The 24139-nt window shown below is 37.3% G+C and overlaps 1 protein-coding gene across 5 annotated transcripts in view; it reads right to left on the bottom strand.

Moving 5' to 3' along the window:
• Positions 1–24139, bottom strand: part of NELL1 (neural EGFL like 1) — a 719285-nt gene that overhangs the window by 8233 nt on the left and 686913 nt on the right. For all 5 annotated transcript variants that reach the window (XM_039865670.1, XM_039865651.1, XM_039865633.1 and 2 more), the window contains one exon: positions 11826–12019. In XM_039865670.1, the coding sequence (XP_039721604.1) occupies positions 11826–12019 (194 nt within the window). The remainder of the gene's footprint in view (positions 1–11825; positions 12020–24139) is intronic.

The raw sequence follows: 24139 nt of genomic DNA, 5'->3' as shown, positions 1-24139 counted from the left end.
CTTAAAACAGCCTCCAGAAAAATGGGTATAGTAGTACTTACACAAATGGAATCAGATTTTTAAGAGTAAAGGTAACAAGAAACAAAGATGAACATTTTATAATGATAAACAGGACAATTCATCAAGGAAACATAACACTTAACATATACGTGCCTAATGCGAGAGCATCAAAATATATAAAGCAAAAAAGTCCTAAAGGGAGAAATTGACAGAAATACACTTATAATAGGGGACCTGAATATCCAATCGACAGCAATGGATAGATCACCAAACAGAAAGTCAATAAGGAAGTATCAGCCTTAAATGAGAAATCAGACTAAATAGACTTAATAATTTTAGAACTTTCCATCACCAAACAACTGAATACACATTCTTCTAAAGCACACATAAAACATTGTCAAGGATAAACCATATGTTATGGTACAAAACTAATCTAAATAAAAGAAGACTGAAATCATACAAAGCGTACTTTCTGACCACAACGGTATAACATGGAAATTAACTACAAGAATAAAGCTAGAATAAAACCCAAATATGTGGAGACTTACTAGGGAGAGGACTCAAAAACAGAAGTGAAAGGGAAGTTACAACAGATACCACAGAAATACAAGTGAATATAAAGAATAATGCGAAAGGCTATAACTTAGAAGAAATGGGCAAATTCTTAGAAATATATAAACTTCCTAGAATGAACCAAGAACTGGAAAACTGGAATAAACTGACCACTACTAAGGAAATTGAAACAGTGATGAAAACCATCCCAAAAAACAAAAGTCCTAGACAGGATGGCTTCACTAGCAAATACTACCAAACATTCAAAAATGTAATACTTATCCTCAGATTCTTCTAAAAAAAAAATGAAGAGCAGAAATATTTCCTTTCTCATTCCACTAGGGCAACATTACCCTAATACCAAAACCGATCAAAGATGACACAAAAATAGAAAATTACAGGCCAATATCTCTGATGAACATAGAAAAGTCCTAAACAAAATATTAGCAAATCAAATAAAAACATGCATTGAAAGGATCACACATCATGATGAAGTGAGGTTCATTTCAGGGACACAAGGATGGTTCCACTTCTACAAATCAATCAATGTGATATACCACACTAACAAAATAAAAGTAAAAATTCTACAATCATCAATAGATGCAAAAAAGCATTTGGCAAGATACAGCATCCACCTATAATTAAAACAATAAATGGATATAGGAGGAAAGTAACTCAACATAATAAAGGCCATATATGACAAACCCTCAGCTAATATACTCAATGGTGAAAAACCGAAAACTTTTCCCCTAAAGATCAGGAACAAGACAAGGATGCCTATTCTCACTACTGTTATTCAACACAGTTCTGGAAGTCCCAGCCAGAACTATTGGGCAAGATAATAAATAAATAAAAGGCATCTAAATTGGGAACGAAAAAGTAAAATTGTCATTTTTTGCAGAAGATATGACTCTCTATAGAGAAAACCCTAAAAACTCCGCCATATGACTATCAGAAATAAACAATACAGTATATCTGCAGGATACAAATCAACATACAAATATCTGTTGCATTCCTATATACTAACAACGAAATATCAAGGAGAAATGAAGAAACCAGTCCCCTTTACAACTGCAACAACAACAAAAATTACAAAGGAAGTGAAGGACCTGTATACTGAAAACGATAAGAAATTGTTAGAAGAAATTTAAGACAGAAAAAAATGGAAAGATATCCTGTGCTCATGGATTGTAAAAATTTACATTGTTAAAATGGTCATATCACTTAATGCAATATACAGATTTAATGCAATCTCCATCAAAATCTCAATGGCATTTTTCACAGAAATAGAACAAATAATCATCAAATACATATGGAAACATAAAGGACCGCAATGAGCCAAAGGAGTCCTGAGAAAAAGAACAAAGCCAGAGCTATCACACTCCCTAACTTCAAACTACACTACAAAACTACAATAATCAAAACAGTATGTTATTGGCAGAAAAACAGACACACAGATCAATGGAATAAACTTGAGAGCTCAAAAATAAACCCCCATACATGAATGGGCAACTAATTTTCAACAAAGGAGCCAAAAACATACAATGGAGAAAGCAAAGACCCTTCAATAAATGGTATTGAAAAACCTGTAAAGCCACGTGCAAAATAATGAAACTTGACTGCTGTCTGACACCATATACAAAAATTAATTGAATAAAGACTTGAGTATAAGACCTGAATCAATAAAGTACATAGAAGAAAAATATAGGCACTAAACTTATAGACCTTGGTCGGGGGCGGGGTTGTGAACTAGACCCTAAAGGAAAGGGAAAAGAAAAAATAAATGAACAGGACCACATTGATCTAAAAAGCTTCTTCACAGCAAAAGAAACCATCAAGAAAACAAAAAGACAACCAACTGAATGGGAGAAGATATTTGTACACAACACCTTTGATACGGGGCTAATATGCAAAATATAAAAAGAACTGATACAAGTCTATAACAAAAACAATCTGGCAGAGAACTGAATGGACAGTTTTCCAAGGAAGATATACAGATGGCTAACCGATATATGAAAAGATGTTCAACCTCATTAGATATAAGGGAAATACAAATTAAAACTACAATGAGATACTACCTCACACCTGTTAGAATGACTATTATCAATAAGACAGGAAATAACAAGTGTTGGAGAGGATGTAGGAAAAAAGGAACCCTCTTACACTGCTGGTGGGTATGTAAATTGGTGCCGCTGCTATGGAAAACATTGAGTTTCCCCCCAAAATTAAGAAGAGAACTACCATATAATCCAGCAATTCCCTTCTGGTTATCCACCTGATAAATGTAAAAACATTTATTTGTAAGGATATGCATGCACTTATGTTCACTGCAGCATTATACATGGTAGCAAAACATGGAAACAACCTAAGTGTCCTTCGATAGATTATTAGATCAAAAAGTTGTGATATGTATATATAAAGGAATATTATTCAGCCATAAAAAGTATGAAGTATTGACATTTATGACAATATGGGTGAATCTTGAGAGAATTATGTTAAGTGAAATAAGTCAGGCTGAAAGGAACAAGTACCACATAATTTCAGTTAGATGTGGGAGGTGAAACAAAAAGCAACACATCGACAAATCAGTTTACAAATACAGATAACAGAATGGTGGTTCCCAGAAGGAAAGGGGGTTGTGGGAAGATGAAGAGGTTAAATGAGCCTCAGTATGTATGATGAAAGGAGACTAGACTTCTGGTGAGCACACAATGCAGTATACAGTTATACACTTGAAATATATATAATGTTATTAACCAATGTTACCCCAATACATTTAATTAAAAAAAAAATGACAAGAAATCATAATGTTCCAAAATACCAAAGAATGAAAGATTTATATACATGTAAAGGAAGGACTCTTCCACAATGTGACAGCTGCCTGAGTGCTGCTGGATCTGCTAGTTAGATCTGGGGCAGAACCGAGATTATTTCCCCTAAGTCTCCTCAGATACTGTCTGATCCATTCTTTCTCTTTGGCCTATAGGTACTGGTTTGTGCTGGTTCCTGAAAAAGGCCTTTGCCTTGCCCCAAGCAAGTATGTAAGGTATTTTCTCCTTATCTGGGGTGGGCCATGCCCCAGTATCCCTATCCATCCCACCCTGTCCTATATAGCCCCTTAGCACCTGCCTCATGGTGTGGTGGATATCCATGTTTTCTCATCGCCATTCGTATGTACATTCCCTTAATAAATTCATAATGTAATGCTGGAGTTGTCAGCCCCTTTCTTGGTCTCTCAGCCCTGAAAAACTTTATGTTAACAAAATATATACACATAAAAACATACATATATACTTATTCATGTACATATACACACATATGCATGTGTTTGTAGAAAGAGAGCAAGATATTTAGTTAAGCAGGTTAACTAAATCAGAATTCAGCTAGTCTGGACAAAGAAGTTTCCAGAACCTAGGAATCTTCCAATAGGTCTTTGGCTGATAGCTCATATACCATTATTTGAACTCACTATTTTGCTTATGTAACCATTGCTTAAAATGACTCCCTAGGGGTTGATTTTAACCAACAGAAGCTAAAAAAAGTTATAATAGCTACAACATGACATCATTTGGTCAGCTGCACTACAGAGAGCACAGTATTACCGTCCCCAAGTATCAAAGGACCAGGCCTCAGAAGCCCACATGGCTATGGCAGTGAACAATGTCAAACACAGAAATAGATTCTTTTAAAAGAGGCTACTGTACAATAAGTAGTGAGATCCAATCAGAATGTCAGGTTTCTCCCCAAGTGTTGATTAAAAGGATGAATAAGAATTGTGAATAACTTCCAAGGTTAGTGCAAAGTAAAGCAATTTACATCTCATCAATTATGTGAAAATGCCAAATAGGCCCCTCTTAGTCTCTAACATGTTCAGAACAATGGCTATGTTCACTTTGGCTTTGAATTACAGGGTAACTGTCAAGAAAATCATTTTTAATAATGAAAATGTCACAGGTGGCTCCATTAATTCAACGAGAATGCCATTATAAAACCTCAGTGCACAGAGCACAGCTGCTAGAATCCAAATTTGGCAAGAGAACGGAGCAAAGTGATGGTGAGTAATCCTTCTTGCCATAGATCTCTGGGGTCTTTCCCAGAGCCTGACTTCTATACCAGCTGGAGTGGTCAGAACAATCCCCACTTAAATGCCAAAGATGTATTTTCCCACCCTTTAACCACTAGAGATAAATGCTTTATGCAGTTTTATAATGAAAGTTCAGTTATAAACAATAAGTATTGGAATATTTAAATTGCTTCTGAATTTTAAAAAGCAGGAAAATACACTTTCCTAGCAAATAACAAAAAATTCTTATGTCTTGGAAAATTATAGGTTTTCTAATATAAATTAAACATTTTATTACTGAATAATCAACACATTGATACATTTACTCCAGATTGCATAATATCACTATTTTTCTTTCTGCTTTTGTTTCAAAACTTTTAAATCAAGAAGGTAGAACTTAGGTAAAATTATTTATTTAAATTGAATAATAATATAAACCAGGGTTTGGTAAACTTGACGCCCAGAGTCCAAATTCCACAGTCACCTGTTTTTATGAACATACCTTCCCTCATTCATTTACACATTCCTATAGCTGCATTCATACTACAGTGTCAGAGTTGAGTCTTAGAGACAGTGACCTTATAGTATGGAAAGCCAATCTGGCCATTTACAGAAAAAGTTTTTTGATCCTTGATATAAAGTATAAAATTAGAAATGGCACTCTAGACTCATCTGTTCTACCTTCTCACACACAAACACTTTGGGCTGTGATATTCAGTCTTTTTACAAAATATTAATTTTTCCTTCAGGTTATCCCCCACAATCTAGTCCAGCAGCCCTCTCTAATTAGCACCTCGGGTTAAAAAAATTTAGCAGTCATTTAATCCAACTGCCTTATTTTAAAAATGTGGAAACCAGGTTTAGAGAGAGGAAATGACTTTCCCATGCAGTAAATTAATTAAGAAAGAAAGAAAGAAAACAGGAACTATACTCCAATCTGGACTTTTATAACAATGATTTTGTATCATGAGGAGGCCAGAGGGAGGGAAAAAATGATTTTGGACAAACTGAGATCAGAAGAATTCTTGGGGCAGTGGTTCTCAAAGTGTAGTCCTTTGACCAGGACCATTAGAATCTCTTAGGAACTAGTTACAAATGCAAATTGTTGTGCCCAAACCCAGACCTACTGAGCTGCAGAGTCTAAGAGTGATCAAAGTTTAATAAGCCCTCTAGGTGATTCTAGTGCAAGGGAAGTTTTGACAACCACTAATTAAGAATCAAAGCACCCAATCAATTGGGGGATTAACATGGTATAAACCCCAAGCTCCTGCAATGAAAAGGCAGGGTTTGGAACAGCACGACAGGAAGATGAAGTCGGGGGGATGAATGGAGACTCTGTTCCTTGACAGAACTCCTAGATCAGTAGCCCCCAACCTTTTTGGCACCAGGGACCCATGCTCCTATAAGAATCTAATGCCTGATGATCTGAGATAAAGCCGAGGCAGTGACACTAGTGCTAGGGAGTGGCTGAAAATACAGATAAAGCTTTGCTCGCTCACCTGTGGCTCACCTGCTGTGTGGCCCAGTTCCTAATAGGCCACAGTACCGGTCCATGGTCTAGGGGTTGGGGACCCTGCTTTAAGGTCTTACTCAAAGGTCACCTACTCTGTGAAGTCATTCCCTATTTTTCTCTGCATCTTCCTAGAACAGCATATTTCCTTTTTCTAAGTTCTCACAACAAACTTTTCATGACTCTACCATGGCACAACAGGTGGTTAATTGTGTGTATATTCATTTCACTATTCATCTCCATGATCTTCAATATGAAACACAGCCACTCATATTAAAAAGCTGCATTTCCTAGACACTAATAAACCTGATGTATTTTCCCATGTACCACATGTAGAAAATAAAGATGTCTTCCTAAGGCCCTGGACAAATTTATAAATGGAAGAGCCACAGTTGGGTATCTATGAAAAGAAGCTGGGCTTTAACTAAGATTTAGAGATCCAGCCCAGAGAAAGAACTATTTTCACTTGGGTTTCTGTGGTCTGGATAATGCTGGAGGAACCTGGACTCTAAACAGTTCAGCACTCATTCTGTGCCCAATCATCTAAGTGGTCCAAAGGTGCACAGAATCATTGTCACTGACAAGGAAACACATGATATCTAAACAAAAGCCCAAACCCACTTATGCAAGCCTAGTTTTATCGCTGAACTCCACTCAGCTATGGACATGTTTCAAGACCTCTTTTTCAATTGGCATGAAACACTAGTAGCTAACCTGGTGCACTGATCTCATAGAGGAAAGTGGACTTTTAAGAAAACTTTGACCCTGCTTCTTTTAACAGTAAGCCTTGGCCCTTTGTTGGCTTGTGTGATTTGGTTTTATTTGAATTTGAAACAGTGAGGATATGATCAAAAAGCCAGTACTTTATATTCCAACCTTGAGTTTTACTTCTTAACCTCCAGGATGATGCCATTGTAATAATCCATTTGGATGGTTAAGTACTTGAGATTTTTTTCTTATTAAGAAAGAACAGAACTCTTATGGACCTCTAGTCAAGATGGCAGAGTAGGAAAACTTTGTGCGTGCCTCCTCTCACAATCACATCAAAATTACGACTAGTTTATAGAATCATTAGGATCCACCTGAAGACAAGCTGAACAAAAGTCTTAAAATTGAAAATATAAAGCAGAAGCCAAGAGGAGACTGGTAGGAGGGGCAGAGACACAGAATGGGCAGGTCCCACACCCTCATTATAGCAATTAAAAATTAGGAGGACTAGCTTAGCAGCAGAGGTCTCCCCTGAGGAGCAAGAGATCCCAGCACCACACAGGGCTCCCCAGCCCAGATCACCAGTGCCAAGAAGAGGAGTCACTGTACCATCTGACTGTGAAACTGTTAGAGATTGCATCTGAGTGAGACAAGGGCCGCTAGAGACCTAGGTGTCTTCTTAAGGGACATGCACATAGACTTATTCACTCACAAACTCACTCACTCTAGGCTCCAGCACTGGAGCAGCAGTTCAAAAAGCTCCAGGACACACAGGGAGAAATTAATTTGACTAGCTGCAGGGCTAGATTTGGAGGGGCAGGGGTCAGGGCAGCTCTCTCCAAGGATGGCAGTGCTGGCAGGAGCCATTATTTCTTTGTTGAGTGCTCCTCCCATACAGCCAGCCCAGTACAGGCAGGCAACAAATCTGTGCTCTCCTTTAATCTGGTGCCTTTCACCCTGCCCCACTGATTTCCTGAAAACCTGCCCTACCCTACTTACATGCTCAGTTGGAGCCACTTCCAATGGCTTTTTCACTGAAGCACTCTGCCTCAGCTCATGCCGTAGACTTTCCTAAAATTTCTCAAATGTCCACAAACCCTAAATAAGCAGTGGCTGGCTTTGGCATGCCCTATACCTCTTGCTATGCAGCCTCAAGCCTGACATAAGAGGCAATTAGTCACAACTAGCATTGTAACTCTCACCGGGAGGTCTCAAGCCTGGCATAGGCTGTGGCCTATGCTGGCTTGGAATGTAAAGCCAACTAAGTGGCCACAAGCGCAGCACAAATGGCAGCTAAACTAAGCTCATATTGTGGTGTCCACCAAGGTCCCAAACCTGGCACCAGTGTTGGTTCACAGTATAGCTACTCCCAAGTGCCTCTAAGCCCAGCACTAGCAGCAAGTGACTGCAGTTCAATTTGTAGCTCCCATGAGGTGGTCACAAGCAAGGCACAAATGGTGCCTGAACTTGGTCTGCAAAAGAATCCCTCCCAAGAGGCTCCGGAACCAACATACCTGGTGGCCGGCTTCAGACCACCAGAGCACCGCCCAATGAACTCCACAATGTCACACCCAAAGAGTGGACTCGGCTGGTACCAAAGCCACACTAATGCAAATCCTGCTTTGTGAGGTCAGCCTCACACAATAGTTTGTCTTCTGTAAAAACAGCCCAAACTCACAGACAGCCTGAGGCTCAACTCAACTGAATGATGTGCCAAGAGCAGCCAAGTCTCAACTATAACAGGAGGGCACACATATCCTACACAGGGATGACCCTGCAGCACCTGGCTCAGGTGACCAGGGAGACTATGTTGCTAGGTCTCATAGGACACATATTATAAAAGGCCACTCTAACAAGACTGGGAGACATAGAAGATCTAATACATATAAACAAACACACAGGGAGCCAGCCAAAATCTGAGGAGACAAAGAAATATGTGCCAAATGAAAGAACAGGACAAAATTCCAGAACAAGAATTAAACAAAATGGAGGCAAGCAACCTACCAGATTCAGAGTTCAAAACACTGGTTATAAGGATGCTCAATGAATTTGGAGAATGAGTAGATAAAATCAGAGATAACTTCAACAAAGAGATACTATAAAAAGGAACCAGTCAAAAATCAATAATATAATAACTGAATGTGGAATACATTAGCAGGAATCAAGATCTGATTAGATAAGGCAGCACAGCTTCAATAATCTGGATGTCAAGGTAGTGAAAAACAGCCAATTGGAACAACAAAAAGAAAAAGAATCAAAAAATAATGAAAGTTTAAGGAACCTCTGGGACAACATCAAGTGGACCAATACTCGCATCATAGGGCTATCAAAAAAAGATAGAGCAAATGATTGAAACCCTAATTGAAGAAATAATGATTTAGAAACGTCCCTAACCTGGAAAAATAATAGACATAAGTCTAGGAAGCACAGAGAGTTCTAAACAAGAGAAACACAAAGAGGCCCACAACAACACATCATAATTAAAATGCCAAAAATTAAAGACAAAGAGAGAATCTTAAAAGTAGCTAGAGAAAAGCAGTTAGTTATATACAAGGGCACCTCATAAGACTAACAGCTGATTTCTCAGTAGAAACTTTTGCATGCAAGAGATTGTCAAGAAATATTCAAAGTGATAAAAAACAAAGACCTACAACCAAGATAACAGGTAAGGCTATCATTTGAACCAAAAGAGAAAGAAAGTGTCCCAGACAAGAAAAAAGTAAAAGAGTTCATCACTACTAAATCAGTATTGCAAAAAAACGTTAAAGGGACTTCTTTAAGAAGAAAAGGTCGAAAATATGAATAAGAAAATGTAGGAGAGAAAAAAATTCTCGCTGCAAAGGCAAACAGTAAAAGTAATGGATCAACCAACTATAAAGCTAATACAAAGATTAAGGCAAAGGTAGGGAGATCATGTGTAATTACAACAATAATTTAAGGGATATACAAAAGTAAAAAATAATGACAAAATCATAAATGGGGAAGGAGTAAACTTTGTAGTGATTTTAGAATGTGTTCAAACTTAAGTGACCATCAACTTAAAATAAACTGCTATAAACATAGGTTGGTGTATATGAAGTACATGGTAACCATAAACCAGAAATCTATAAGAGACATATGAAAAATAAAGAAAAAGGATTCTAAAAACAACACAATAGAAAGTTGTCAACATGTAAGAGACCAAGAAGACGTACAAAAACAATCAGAAAACAATCGCTAAAATGGCAATAACTACACACCTATCAAAAATTACTTAAAACATCAATGAATTAAATGCTCAAGTAAAAAGACAGAGGGTGGTTGAATGAATTAAAAAACAATACCAGTACATATATTGCTTATAAAAGGGCCATTTCATATCAAAAGACACATACAGATTGAAAGTAAAGGGATGGAAAAGATATTTCATGCAAACATAAGTGAAAAAAAAAAAAGCTGGAGTAGCAATATTTATATCAGACAAAACCTGAAAAAGAAATTTTGGTTTCACCTTAGTCAAGACTCAACTAAAGTTCTTTGTATATTCCAGGTATGGAAATCTAGAAAGCCTAAACAAGGATTTGGGGTCAGGTTGGGGTCAGTATTTGTTTGGAAAAACAGTATTTTCTAAAAAATAACTAGTAAAGAAATTCATCCATGTTTTGCTTCTGAATAGAAGTCTAATTGCCAACTTCTTCGATAAGGCCTCAACAATTCTAACTCACAATAAGCTTCTACTTTTACAACATTTTTCCCTCTGAGTCAGTGCCACATGGTTAAATATTTTATTGAACAACTTAAAAATTCTTGAGGGAATGTCTCACACAATAATTAACGTAGTACTGAGTTGAGAGTTTGAGCTCAGTCAAGTTGGATTGACTGATGGCTTAAATGGTTTTACATATATCAACTATATCAACAGATATCATCTAGAGTGTTATAGGACATGTGGCAAGATGAGAAAACTATAAAATTTGGGGCAAACAAGTGGAATTCACATCCTAGCTTATACATTTCTATCTTGTGGCATTTAGGGCGCATTACTTAGAAACTCAAATTCTTCATTTTTCAAATGTGATGAAATATTAAATGTGATGCTGTTTTTAAATTACAGGGTGCTTGGAACATGGGAAGTGCTCCATAAATGGGCAATAGACTTAAGTCTGGATATGTCAAAGTAGGTTTATGTATAAGGGAAAAAAGGGTGTTATGGGGAAATGATCTAAAGAATTGATAATAAAGCTTTCCTAAATAGGTACCCTCAGGTCTGTTGGAGGGGTGGCAGACTTGAAGGCAGGTAAATGAACTGGAAGACTTTTCAAGGTTCACTTCAACTCTGTTTCTAAGGGGTACCATGACATTCTCAGGAGACCAGCTCTCTAAGAGGGAACTAAGCAAGGAATTTCTCATGGTTCCCATGCCTTTAAAGTCCAAGATTAAACAGTCCCATCCAAAAAGACAATACTATGTAAGAGCTACAGGAAAGCAATATCAAAGGAAAATAAATAGGAAAGATCAATAAAAGATGAAATAAAGCACAAAGAAATCAAATACTTTGATAGGTCCATTCTGCAAAGCATAAAGCAAAACTAGTCGATGCTTGTTTTCATAAGCATTAGACTCATTTCCAAACAACTTTAATAGCCCGGCACAGAGAATAACAAAGAAGACATCATTTACCAGAAGGCCTTGTATTATCATTACCATTTGTTCAGAATGCAGTCCACCTGTCTCTGACTACTGGAGACAAATCTCTGATTGGCTTCTCTGCCGTGCAACCCCTATGCTCTGCAGTCTCTTCTTAACCCTATACCTCACTTTTCACTAAGAGCAGGTTTGCCTGCTACTCAGCATCATCATTAGCTATAGCATCGATTAGGATAGGAGAAGAATTCTCAGGAACTACAGGACACACATGAGTTAACAAATTGCGGGAAAGAGGTAGGGAGGGAAAGAGTAATGGGAGGAGGAGAAAGAACGGTTAAAATTTCTGCTGAACCACATTGGTCTTACCTTGCAGGAACAGACAGAACACCTATCTTCTTTCAGGGTCCACACCTGCCCATTGCGCTTCAGTCCTCCTTCATGGGGGCAGTCACCAGAGCAGGAGGGCCCAGAGGGACAGAGGCAGTCGAAGCCCCCTGCTAAGTTGATACAGGCAGAATCATTCCAACAGGTATGTGTTCTTAAGGCACATTCGTCAATGTCTGCAGTAAAGAAAACACAGAGCTTTAGAATCTAATTATTAGAAAATAATAATCATTTACAATAGCATTAATTAACATTATTGAGCATCTATCTTGTGGCAGGTACTGTGTCAATGAGTTCACATGCAATACTTCATGGACTCTACAAGGCAGCTCAGTGTTAGAGGATTTGTTAACTCTATTTTGCAAATAAGGAAGCTGAGGCTTACAGAAGTTAAATATCGTGCTCACTGTCAAAGAGCTATCAAGTGGCCGGTCTGAGACTCAAACTCGCAAGTGTTGGACTGAAGTATCTAATAGCAGTTGTAAACTAGGTTTAGGATATTTAAAAAAAAAAAACTATACCCTCCAGAGACTATAAACACTTTAATGCATTAACAGTGTGGATACACCTATGGAGATCTCTGAGTCTTTTAGAAAAGGTGTGAATAGATTAGCCACTGAGTAGGAACAAGTGGGCAATTAGGGCAACCCTGAGCCAATTAGACTGCCCCCAAGTCCTGGGGCCAACAGTGAAAGAAGAGGGAGTAATTCTTTGTAGGTGCTTTCCTAATCAAGCCTCACCATCCTAATGGCCAGCAACATTTTTGCCCACATAAGAAAATGTCCCAGAGCTACAGTAGTTTAAGGTGTAGGTGTTAATGAAAGACACACATATATGTAGCTGTTTTTCATTGATAACCAGGTATGGAAGGAAAACATAAATCCAGTTAGCCCTCTCTGACATTCAAAGGTCAAGTTAGCTTAACAACATCTCAAACACATAGCTGTCTGGCCCTAGCAGGTGCTCTATTACCTCACAAGGCAGCCAGTTCCATCAATGAGTAACTTAGAAATGTCTTCCTTAAATTGGTACTAATTCGGAGAGCACTCACACAATGTAATATATAGATTATGTATTATTGAATTGTACACTTGAAACCTATATAATTTTATTGACCAATGTCACCTCCAATAAATTTAATTAAAAATCTACTTGATTTTTCTTATTTATGACAATCTTTATGCTATTTGAATACTTTAGTCATTTGTCTATCAGAGTATTCTACTCCACTGATTAATTTACTGTCATGCCCTTCAAATATCTTTCAGATGACAACATTGATTCCAATAAATTTTTACTAAAAGTCTGCTCTGCACAAGGTTCTGCGTACTAGGTGCTATAAATATTCACCATAACGTAAGAGATTGTCCTCATATTGATAATAAGGAGGAACACAGGAGTACATGTAGATAACAATTCATAGGCTACTGATTGTAAGGCTTAATTCTGATAGTAAGTTAGAATAAGAACAGTGTCAATTAACTTATTCTACATCCTAAATTTCATGTTAAATATGTATAAGGTTGCAGGCATTTGTTTAAGGATTATGGACTAAAGAAAAAATAATTGTCAGTGGCATTTTCCCCTAAAGTGCTCGAAGCAATAAAGTGCTCAAAAGCATAAAATCAATTTTACTGCTAACCTTATATTTATATATTGTTTCAAAGTTTTTAAAAGCTTTTTCTTCCCATAGGTCATGCCATATAATTGCAAGACGGAAATAGTTATTCTCATTTTATGAAAGAAGAAACTGATGTACAGATATGGCTAAGGGGTTACATGGCTAGTACATGTTAGAGCAAGGACTGTGTCCTGGGTCTTCTGATAGACACACTAGAGTTCTTTCCAGTAACTGTGCCAACTCAATGTCTAAAGTCATCTTCCAGCATACTAGAATGTACTGTGGTTTTATCTGCTTTCATGTATTTACCCTCTAGACATTGCAACTCATTTTCAAGGAAAAACTCTTCTACGAATCCTCCTTAGTATTTTTAGTTGAAATTCTGAGAATGATATAACAACTCTGTCAAAGTTTGCTAAAATTCTGAAACTGCTGTGACTCAAAAATAATGAGAAATAAATGACCTATTTTTCGTGACTGAATGCATGCACTATATTGGTATAAAATTTGGCTTCACAACAGGAGTACACAGTAGAAGATGTTAAGGAATTCCAATAATATGTCTAGAAGCTAATTCATTCTAAGATTTACCTTTTGTCTTTGTCCCACCAATTATAGCTTCAGTCAACTAATTTTACATATGATGCCAATTCATAGTTACCATTCATCTCCTCTAAAGTCCCACTGTAATGACAGTAGGTGGCATACAGCTTACTATTCAGATATATACCACCATGGAACAATACTAAAATATTACATTTGCATTACTCTCCTGTTTTTGCTTTAACAACTAAAACATTTGATCTTATACTCTCTTCATTTTTGTATTGAGTCTAGGAGATATAGAGAGTAAATTGACAGACCAATGGCTCGGCACATACGTAATCATAAAAAATAAAATTCAGTGTTAAATTCAGTGTCTATCATATCGTATCAAAATAAAATTCAAATTCTGTGTTAGCGCATATCTTCATACTTATCACTGAGAGTATTCTATTAGCCTCATATCTGGTCTCTCTGACTTCAGCTACTTCTCACTCTAATCCAGTGATTTTTTTTTTTTTTATTGTGGGTCCAATAGATACATTTGGCAACCCTTTAAAAAGTACTGGGGCCCAGGCTCACCACCACGAGAGACTGATTTAATTGGTGTAAAGTAGGATCCAAACATCTGGGATCTGTTCTGCTAGATGAGAATCGTTGCTCTAAATACCTTGCACAGGGGAGTGGTGTTCTAAAAAGCAGATCTATCTATGTCACTCCTCTTCTTACCACCTCTCAGTGGTTCTCTGATGCTTATAACAAAATATTCAAACTCCTAGCATATCATACGAGCCCCAATCTCACACTTCAAGTGTTACCTTCTGTTTCTTCTCTTTTCCATTCAAAAGCAATGGGTGATACACAGACCATGTTATTTCCTTTACCTGTGTCTTAGAACATACCTTTTCCTGTTACTTTCCCCTTCTCTAGCTCTACTTTTTCTTAGTTTATATGGAATGGAGTGGAGTATAAGTTAATCGATAAGCTATCAATTATTATGCCATCTTCGTTACCATTTATTCTTCAAAATCAGGATCGAACGTCACCACCCCTCATACTGCAAGACAGTTGATATTGACTTTTTGTTTTCTCTGTACCTTATATGCAATGCTGTCCTTGTATTAACTTCTGTGCCTTATATGCAATGCTGTCCTTGTATTAACTTCTCAGCAGCTACATGTTTAGGCTAGCCATCTCCAAAGAGGGCAGAGACTAAATATTTTCATTTTTTTCTTCTCAGTGCTAAGTATAATATAATATACTGTGGATGTTCAATGTATTTATTTAACTTATTTAAATTCGGGAAATTTACAGACATACTATTACAGAGCCCACTTTTACCAAAATTTGTTCTCTGGGTTGTTCACTGAGCCTAAGGCATAACCACAACCCTTCTCTTCAGGAAATACATTTTATTGCACTTTCATCTGCAAAGCCCTTGGGTCTGGTTCAAAGTGTGATAAAAACAGCAAAATAGGAACCACACTGAAATAGCAAGGCATCTTTACCTCTTTTCTCTCCATCCCAGTTTCTTGTCAAATGTTTGAGGATAAGGGCAGAGGAAGACCTATTAACAAATCGCTCAAGAAATTGCCTGGAAGAGTAATTTAAACAGACCCAGAAACAGTGGCTACAAAGAGATATTTAATCCATGGTATCCTCTAAAATATAATCTCTAAATTGGCAATTAATGCTCAACTATAATATGCTTTTATAACAATTGCTTATTTTACATTACAAAGTTGCAAACATATTGGCAGTGTTTTTGTTTTTTTCTCTCATAAATTAAGAAACCTGAGCATGCCCAATAAAAACAAGGTACAAAACCTAGGGTTGCATTTGTTGTTCCAGAATGAAAGAATTTCACAGTTGAATATAGGGCCATATTGCCTACAGAGTTCCATGTAATTGCTTTACTTATGACACAGAAATCTAATTCTGCTTCCATGCAATTTAACAGATTTATGGAAAGCCAGATGTTAGCAATTATGGAAACCGACATTATTCATATTCTTGGTAATACAGACCTGTTTGCTCTGCACAAACCAACTTAATCTATTATACATATCCCAAGGCAACCAAAAGGAAGAAGCACCCTATTTACATATTGTAACTGTTGTTCTCTGCTGAGCAAACACAAAGACATTCACCCATGATACTTACCCAAATCATCAGATAGACCTCCAATGACAGAGAGGCAATGAAATGAAAATCAGGCAAAATATTCCAAACTCAAATCTATAATCATTAAAGTGTACTTGTTTTTTCTCATTGTAAGTAACGGCTTTCTGAGATTTCCTTGTGTTTCTCCTTGTAAATTCATTATTTAAATGCTCCATGCTCAGATGAGAATATTTTCAATAAAATTCCACTGCTAAGCTTACATTAAACCTAATTTTCTTGAATTGACATTTTTACAATTTCTGAAAGCTGTTATTATTGTACTTAATTTTGCTTTAAAAAATGTCTGGTTGTGCCTAGTCAATCTGCTTTGTTCTTTAATTTGAGGTTCTTAGGTTACCTGAGCATGTAAGAAAATACAATTCAGAGATGTTTATGTCAGCAGCAAGCAAACTAATCCCAACCTAGCCCCAAACAATTTTCCAACCCTTCAAGAAAAATGGCTCTGCGGAAGTTTTAATAGCATAACAACTGTAATGGTACCTGCCTCAGGAGCTGGAGCTCCTACACATTGATTTCAGAGATCAACGGGAACATTTTTTTTCTTAGTAGTTTGGTAGCGGTTAGGTCAAAAGAGAGAACTTCTTATTGCCGTATATTCCTCTTTCTTGAATAACTTTCACAACACATCAGTTTTACCTTCAAACTCAAAACAGGTGATATGTCAGAAAACAAAATTTAACCTGGGGTTTGAATATCCAGCTGTGTGTATTCTGACGTGGAAATCATTATCAGACATTAGTAGCTTGGAAATGAGAACAGAGCTTGGGGGTTTATTAATGATAAACAAGGTAGAGCACAGATGCCTCTCCATAGCCAAAGCAGTATTGTTTCTTTTACAGTGGCAGAAAGAAAATTACAGAAGAAATATACAGGCTGCGCATCAACAAAGTAAGCGAAAGAAACAAGTAGAGAAATATTAGATCTGATGAGGCTTGCAAAATGCAAGGCTAATGAAATTTCAAGCTGCATGGTACGTTTCAGGACCAGAACAAGAGAGATGATAGCCATGCTCTACTGTGTGGCAGTCATACCACACTTGGATATATTATGTTCTCTTTAGAGTACAGACTATTTAGAGTGGGTTGAGAAGCTTAAGATACATCAGAAGGGATCTACCAGCATAGTGAGGGACTCAAACTCATCTTGCCTTAAAGAAACATGAAGAGTTCAGCCTGAAAAGGTAAAGACTGAAAGAAGTCAGTGAGCTATGGTTTCACCTATCTGAGATGCTATTATGCATCTCTTAGAAAGAAGTTCCAATGTCCTTCCAGTGTTAACTCCTGTCTTTGTTATTGCCTCCAATGTCTCTTGAGTCAGGAAGAAACTTTCCTATGGTTTTCCTCTTATTGCTCAGTGTGTCGCTTTGTTACTCTCCAGTGAGTCTTCCCCTTTTCCTTTAACTTAGAGGACTCTCTCTTAAGCAAAGGAAAAAGAAAACACCTTGTTTGGGCTCACTCTTACCTTATATGTTTATAGGTCCAGGTCTTATCTCCTAGTGCCTACGAATAGCAGCTACCTCATTCTTTCTTAAATGTTTGTAAGCTTCCATGTGACCCTCTCTACAAAGCTTAAATCCTAAAGGTTCTCATGACCATCAGTTTGCAAAATCAGCACCTTTATTTAACAAATATTGTAACTTATCGTTATTGATTATCCTAGTCGAAGAGCTCTCTTCTTGACCCTTATGATATAATGCCCTCTCCATCCTCTTACGTCTTCATTCATCTAGTCACTAGTACCCAATCATCAATCAATAATTAATTACACATATACTGAACATCTATCTACTCTGTCTTAGAAATAGTGCTAGAGATTGGGGATAAAATGGGCAAAAAATGTAGAAATGGTCCTATAAATATGGAACTCACAGTCTTCTCCTATATTTTAAGTTATTAACATTTTCTAAGTTCCCATCTTAGTCTTTGGTTCTCTTTCTCCTCAGTGGAAACCGTATAACATACCAATTGAAAGCTTAAGCTTTGGAACCCAGCAGCTGTGAGTGTCAGTTAAAATGAGCTGTTCTCCAGTCCCCCCGGCCTGATGATTTTCACTGCTAAAGCCAGGAAAATTCCAGGCAAAGGGGACAAAGGAGTCAAATGCATTCCAGTTCTGCAACTTATTGTTTGTATGACTGGAAAACTTGCCTAATATTTCTGAGCCTTCAGGATATTCTCAAGTCTGTACCACTAACGCTGAGCTCTTATTATGCAGCCGATCCCACCTCCATCTCTTTACTGAGGATTTCCTCTTGAATTCTGAATTCTCACACACATTTTCATGGATTTGATAAGTACATTGGGCAGCCAAATCTAGGACTGCTAACACTCCAAGCTCTCTCCGAGCCCTCATCAATACTTCTGGTGTTAATATTAAGTGTCTAATATTGAAAAAATAAAGTTTTCTGATACTCCATGAACTTGCCTTGGCCACTGACTACTTTTTATTTTTAGGCTATAGAAATTTAAGTGTTTTACAGCAAAGAAAGAAAAGTTTCTCCTAGGTAGGAAAACAAGTAAAATAAAAGCAGAATGAATTAACCAAGTTGGTTTACTGTCTGCCATGAAGAAGTCATGCTTAACTAGTGATAAAATTTGTTTAAAATCAATACAATTCTGACCACTGGAGAGACTAAATTAAAAATCTATAAATATTGAAATACTTGCTATCCAAAGAGAATTTCACCACACAGAGAGGCTACAGAATTGAAGCCAACAAACCTAGATTATATGTTTTATATATCTGCTTATTGGGGGGAGGGTAGGTTGTGTTATAGATGCGTCCACATCACAGAGAAGTGGAACAGATATGTTTTTATAAATTACTAAATGCCTAACACTGAGCCTAACACTAATACACATTCTATTGTTATATTCATTTTATTTATTTTATTGTTTAATATCTTTAACAAAATTTTACATTCAACTGAAAAGAATTTCCAACCTTCACTATAATTTTATGTTACCTGTATCTCCTTATGTTACCTTGTATGCTTACCTGTGAACATACTTATCTACTCTCCTTATCCATTCAGAAGTTATATCTGGTCTTATTTATCTTTGTGTCTCCCACAGCACCTTTTACAGTGTATTTTACCTACTAAGATATGTATAAATGTGTTAAATTTGATTCTAGTTGAGCTGTAATTTAAAAGATAATCCTATTTCTGTCCTTTGGGGCCTCACTTTTCTCTTTGGTAAAATATAGGAGTAGTATAAAATATTTTCTAAGATATTGTCCACTTTCAACTTAATATGATTACTTTTCACCTTTGTAGGACTGAGCTTGTAATTCCACTGTTGGAATACAAGAGGTGACAGGTGGAGAAAAGGATAGAGATAAATGGAAGAACCCAGCTTCAGGATAACAAAGAGATTTCTTAGAATTAAACAGTTTCCTTGGACATTCAATTTATTGAAACACCTCTAGCTCTCTTAATGAGTATTTGCAGAGAGAAAAGTAATTAAGAGAGCAGCATGGTTTTCAGTCTGCATTGAATGTTGGGCAATGTAATCCTTGGTGAAAAATATGCATGGGGTGTCCAGCCAGGGTGAGAACCAAAACTCTGTATTTTGACAAATTGTTCTCTCAGGCAAGTTGTCAGATGAGAAATAATTCCTTCTCTCTTCTATGCCAAGGAAGGATCTTAGGCACAGAGAGATTACGAAGCAATTTCATTTACTACCAGAACATCCTGCAACTTACATAGAAATCAAACATCAAAAAAACTTTGTCAAAGGTACAATTCTAAAAATCAGTTCTCAAATAACAGAAGGGTCAGATTATAATCCCCAAGAATTCAAAGACCTTCCATGCATATTATTTTTTGTCTCCTTTCACCACTCTGTTTATTTTGGTCCCTACCTTCTAGGAAGTTGTCAAAGCTCTTCCAAAAACTCTACCCCACTGGAAGGAGAGTTAAGATATTGATCAAAGACAATGATTTGGACCACCACTGACAAGAAGTATAGTATCTATGTAGAAGACTAACAGGCTATAAGTAAATCTTAATGTGATCTCCCAGTGTCTTTTTGTCGATAATTTATCTTGGATCTTATTCCTCACTTCATATTTCTTCTAATTAACTGATTTGGTAATAAACAGATTTGGAACTACCTCCTCTTTTGAAAGGATATGCTCTAGAAAGATCTAGGCTTTTGGTAAAGTCAAGAGAAAATGAAGCAAGGAACAGGAGGCTTGAGCCTACTCTGTTCTAGACTTTCGGAAGATGAGTTTTGTTTATTTTGAATTTGTTATTCTGTGGGTTTTACTGTAAGGGAAGTAAAACTATAAGTGCCCAAACTAAATTGGTTTCCAATGAAAAGCAACGAGGCCACTGACAAAGTTTCTCTCCTTGCGCAAACTCTAGTCAGGCTCCTCTGAGCCTTCTTCTGGACCAGGCCTTAACTTTGGTCTATAAACTCTGCAGATACTAAGTACAAATGGTGTTGTCCATACTAGCATAGTTTTTTGAACAAACACTAGAATACTTTCTAATAGCTCAAGGCCACATCTCTAAGATAATTATTCCAATGCCCTTAAGTTCCTGCCTGGGAAAACTCAAGGTTGCCAAGAGAACTTTCTATTTATTCCAGCCAACACCTGAAGATAGGACCCAGCCTCCACCTCTGTGTGGAAGAATACAGGCCTAACTTCAGTAAGAGCCAGTTAACAAACCCAGATGGGATTTACATGGACCAATGCCCCTTTATTGCTTTTTGTAAATTTCAACTTCCCTGATTCAATTTAAGCTCCCACTGTCCTCCTCCCTACTCTCTCATTCTCCTTTTAAAATACCCAGTTATGTCTACACAAATCAAAGTTGAATTCAGTTCACACTGAACCCTCTCCCCTATTGCAATAGTTTATTACTAATTAAAATCTGTCCTTACGAAGGGTTCTGGTCGAGATGGCAGAGTAGATAAATGCTGTGCTTGCCTCCTCCCATGACCACATCAAAATTACAACTGAATTACAGAAAACCATCATTGAGAACTACCTGAAGACTAGCTGAACAAAATTTCTATAACTAAGGATATAAAGAAAAAACCATGCTGAGACTGGTAGGAGGGGCTGAAATACAAAACAAGCAGATCTCACATTCACAGTGTGGTAGTTAAGAAATGGAAGGGATATCATGGCTACTGAGGTCCTTCCTGAAGAACAAGGCATCCCGGCCTCATGCTGGCCTCCCCGGCCTGGGACTCCAGTGCTGAGAAGAGAAACCACCAAAACATCTGGCTTTAAAAACCATTCAAGACTGCATCCTAGTGAACTGAAGGCAACTGGAGACTTATTGCAGGTCTCAAAGGGACTGTACGCAGACACACTTGCTCACAAACTTGCGCTGAGTTCCAGCACTGGGGTGACATTTGAAAATTGTCAGAGACATATAAGGAGGAGCTGAATTGACAAGTTTCAGGCTGAGAGCTGGAGGGACAGGTGTCAGGGAAGCTCTCTCCAGGGGTGGAATTACTGGCAGACACCACTGTTCCTTTGTTGAGTCCTCCTTCCACCCAGCCAGAAGGCAAAGGCTGGTGCCAAATCTGAGCTCTCCATTAACTTGGCTAACACTGTTTACCCCACACTGGTGACTCCAAGATCCTACCCAACCCAAATTATATGTCCAGCCCAAAACTCTTCAGCAGCTTCTCCACACAAGCAGCCTGCCTCAGCTCATGCTGTGAACTTTTAAAATCTCTCAAAGACCCACAAACGTCCTGACAAAAAGCACTGGCCTTGACATTCCCAGTATTCTTGCTAAGTGACCCCAAGTCTTGCACTAGTGGAAGCCGACCATGGTTCACAGTGTAGCCTCTCAGGTGCCTCTAAGCACAGCACAGGCAGCAACCAACTACAGATCACTTTGTAGCTCCTACCAGGTGGCCCTGGGCCTGGCCTGGTAGCAAATAAACTTGGCCTATACCAAACCCCTCCCAAGAAGCCCCAGAAACAATATACCTGGTGGCCAGCTTCAGACCATATCAGAGTACCACTCGACGAGCTCCACAAACAACATACCCAAAAAGTGGATTTTACAGGCACCACAGTCTCACTAATGTGAACCTTGCACTGTGGGGTCAGCCTGGCCATAACGGATTGTGTGCTGTACTAACAGACATTCATCACAGCCAGCCAATCTGAGGGTCAGTTTCATCAACTGAAGTGCCAACAGCAATCAAGGCTCAAAATCGACAGACGTTCTACACAAGGGACAACCCTGAAACACTTCACTCAGGTGATCAGGGAGACTGTGCCATGGGGCCCCACAGGACACATACTATACAAAGCAACTATGTCAAGACTGGGAGATATAGCAGATCTACCTAATGCATAGAAAACAAACACAGGGAGTCAGCCAAAATGAGAAAGCAAAGAAAATATGGCCCCCTTTTTTTTTTTAAGGGAGAAAATATGAGAAAACTAACTAAATGAAATGGAGACAAGCAATCTACCAGACAGAGTTCAAAACACTGGCTATAAGGATGCTCAATAAACTTAGGGGAAGAATAGATGAACTCAGTGAGTAGTTTAACAAAGAGAAAGGAAACATAAAAATGGAAATTAAAAACAAAAAACTCATACAGAAATAAAGAAATAAAAACAAAAAACTCATACAGAAATAACTGTAATGAAGAATACATCAGAGGTAATCAACAGTAGATTAGATGAAGAAGAGGATCACATTAACAATTAGTGGAAAACATCCAATTGGAACAGTGAAAAGAGAAAAAAAAATCTAAAAAAAATAAGGATAGTATAAGGGACCTCTGGGTAAAACATCAAGTGTGCCAACATTTATATTACATGAGTACCAGAAGGAGAAGAAAAAGAGCAAGGGATTGAAAACCTATTTGAAGAAATAATGACTGAAAACTTCCCTAAGCTGGCAAAGGAAAGAGACTTTAAGTCCAGGAAGTACAGAGTCTCAGACAAGAGAAACCCACAGAGGCCCGCACCAAAACACATCATAATTAAAATTCCAAAGGTTAAAGACAAAGAGAGAATTATAAAAGTAGCAAGAGAAAAGCAGCTAGTGCCATGCAAGGGAACTCAGATAAGACTATCAGATGATTTCTCAACAGAAACTCTGCAGACCTGAAGAGATCGACACAAAACATTCAAAGTGATGAAAAGCAAGAACCTACAATGAAAATTACTCTACCCAGCAGGACTATCATTTAGAATGAAAGAAGAAATAGTTTCCCAGATAAGAAAACACTAATGGAGTTCATCACCACGAAACCAGTATTACAAGAAATGTTAAGGGAATATTTTTTAAGAAAAAAAGAAAAGATAAAGAAAGTTAAAAAAAGATAAAAAAAATAGAAAAATACGGAAAAAAATTCTCACACACACACAAAAAACATACAATAAAAGCAGCAGAGCAACCAACTATAAATCTAGTAAAAATATTAAATGGCAAAAGTAGGAAGATCATATATAATTACAATAATAAATTAAGAAATATACAGAAATACACACACAAAAGAAGAAAAAATAATGACAAACTTAAACGTGGAGGGAGAAGAGTAAAAATTGTAGCAACTATCAACTTGAAATAGCTTGGTATATATGAAGTATATGGTAATCACAAATCAGAAGTCTATAGGAGAAATATAAAAAAGAAAGAAAGAAATCCAAACACAATGCTATATAAAGCCATCAACATTCAAGAGTAGAGAGCAAAAGAATAAGGAACAAAGAACTACAAAAACAATCAGAAAACAATAAATATCGATAACTACACACCTATCAATAATTAATTTTAAAAAATCAATGGACTAAATGTTCCAATAGAAAAACATAAGGTGCTAAATGGATAAAAGAAAGACCCAGATTTATGCTGCTTATGAAAGACACACTTCAGATCAAAAGACATACACAGACTGAAAATAAAGGCATGAAAATGACAAAAAAAAGCTGGGGTAATAATACTTATATCATGGAA

This window comes from Pteropus medius, unplaced genomic scaffold (assembly GCF_902729225.1).
Source record: "Pteropus medius unplaced genomic scaffold, Ma_sr-lr_union100, whole genome shotgun sequence".
NCBI lineage: Eukaryota > Metazoa > Chordata > Mammalia > Chiroptera > Pteropodidae > Pteropus > Pteropus medius.
Note: the sequence above shows the minus strand (reverse complement) of the source record. Positions and strands in the feature narration are given on the sequence as shown.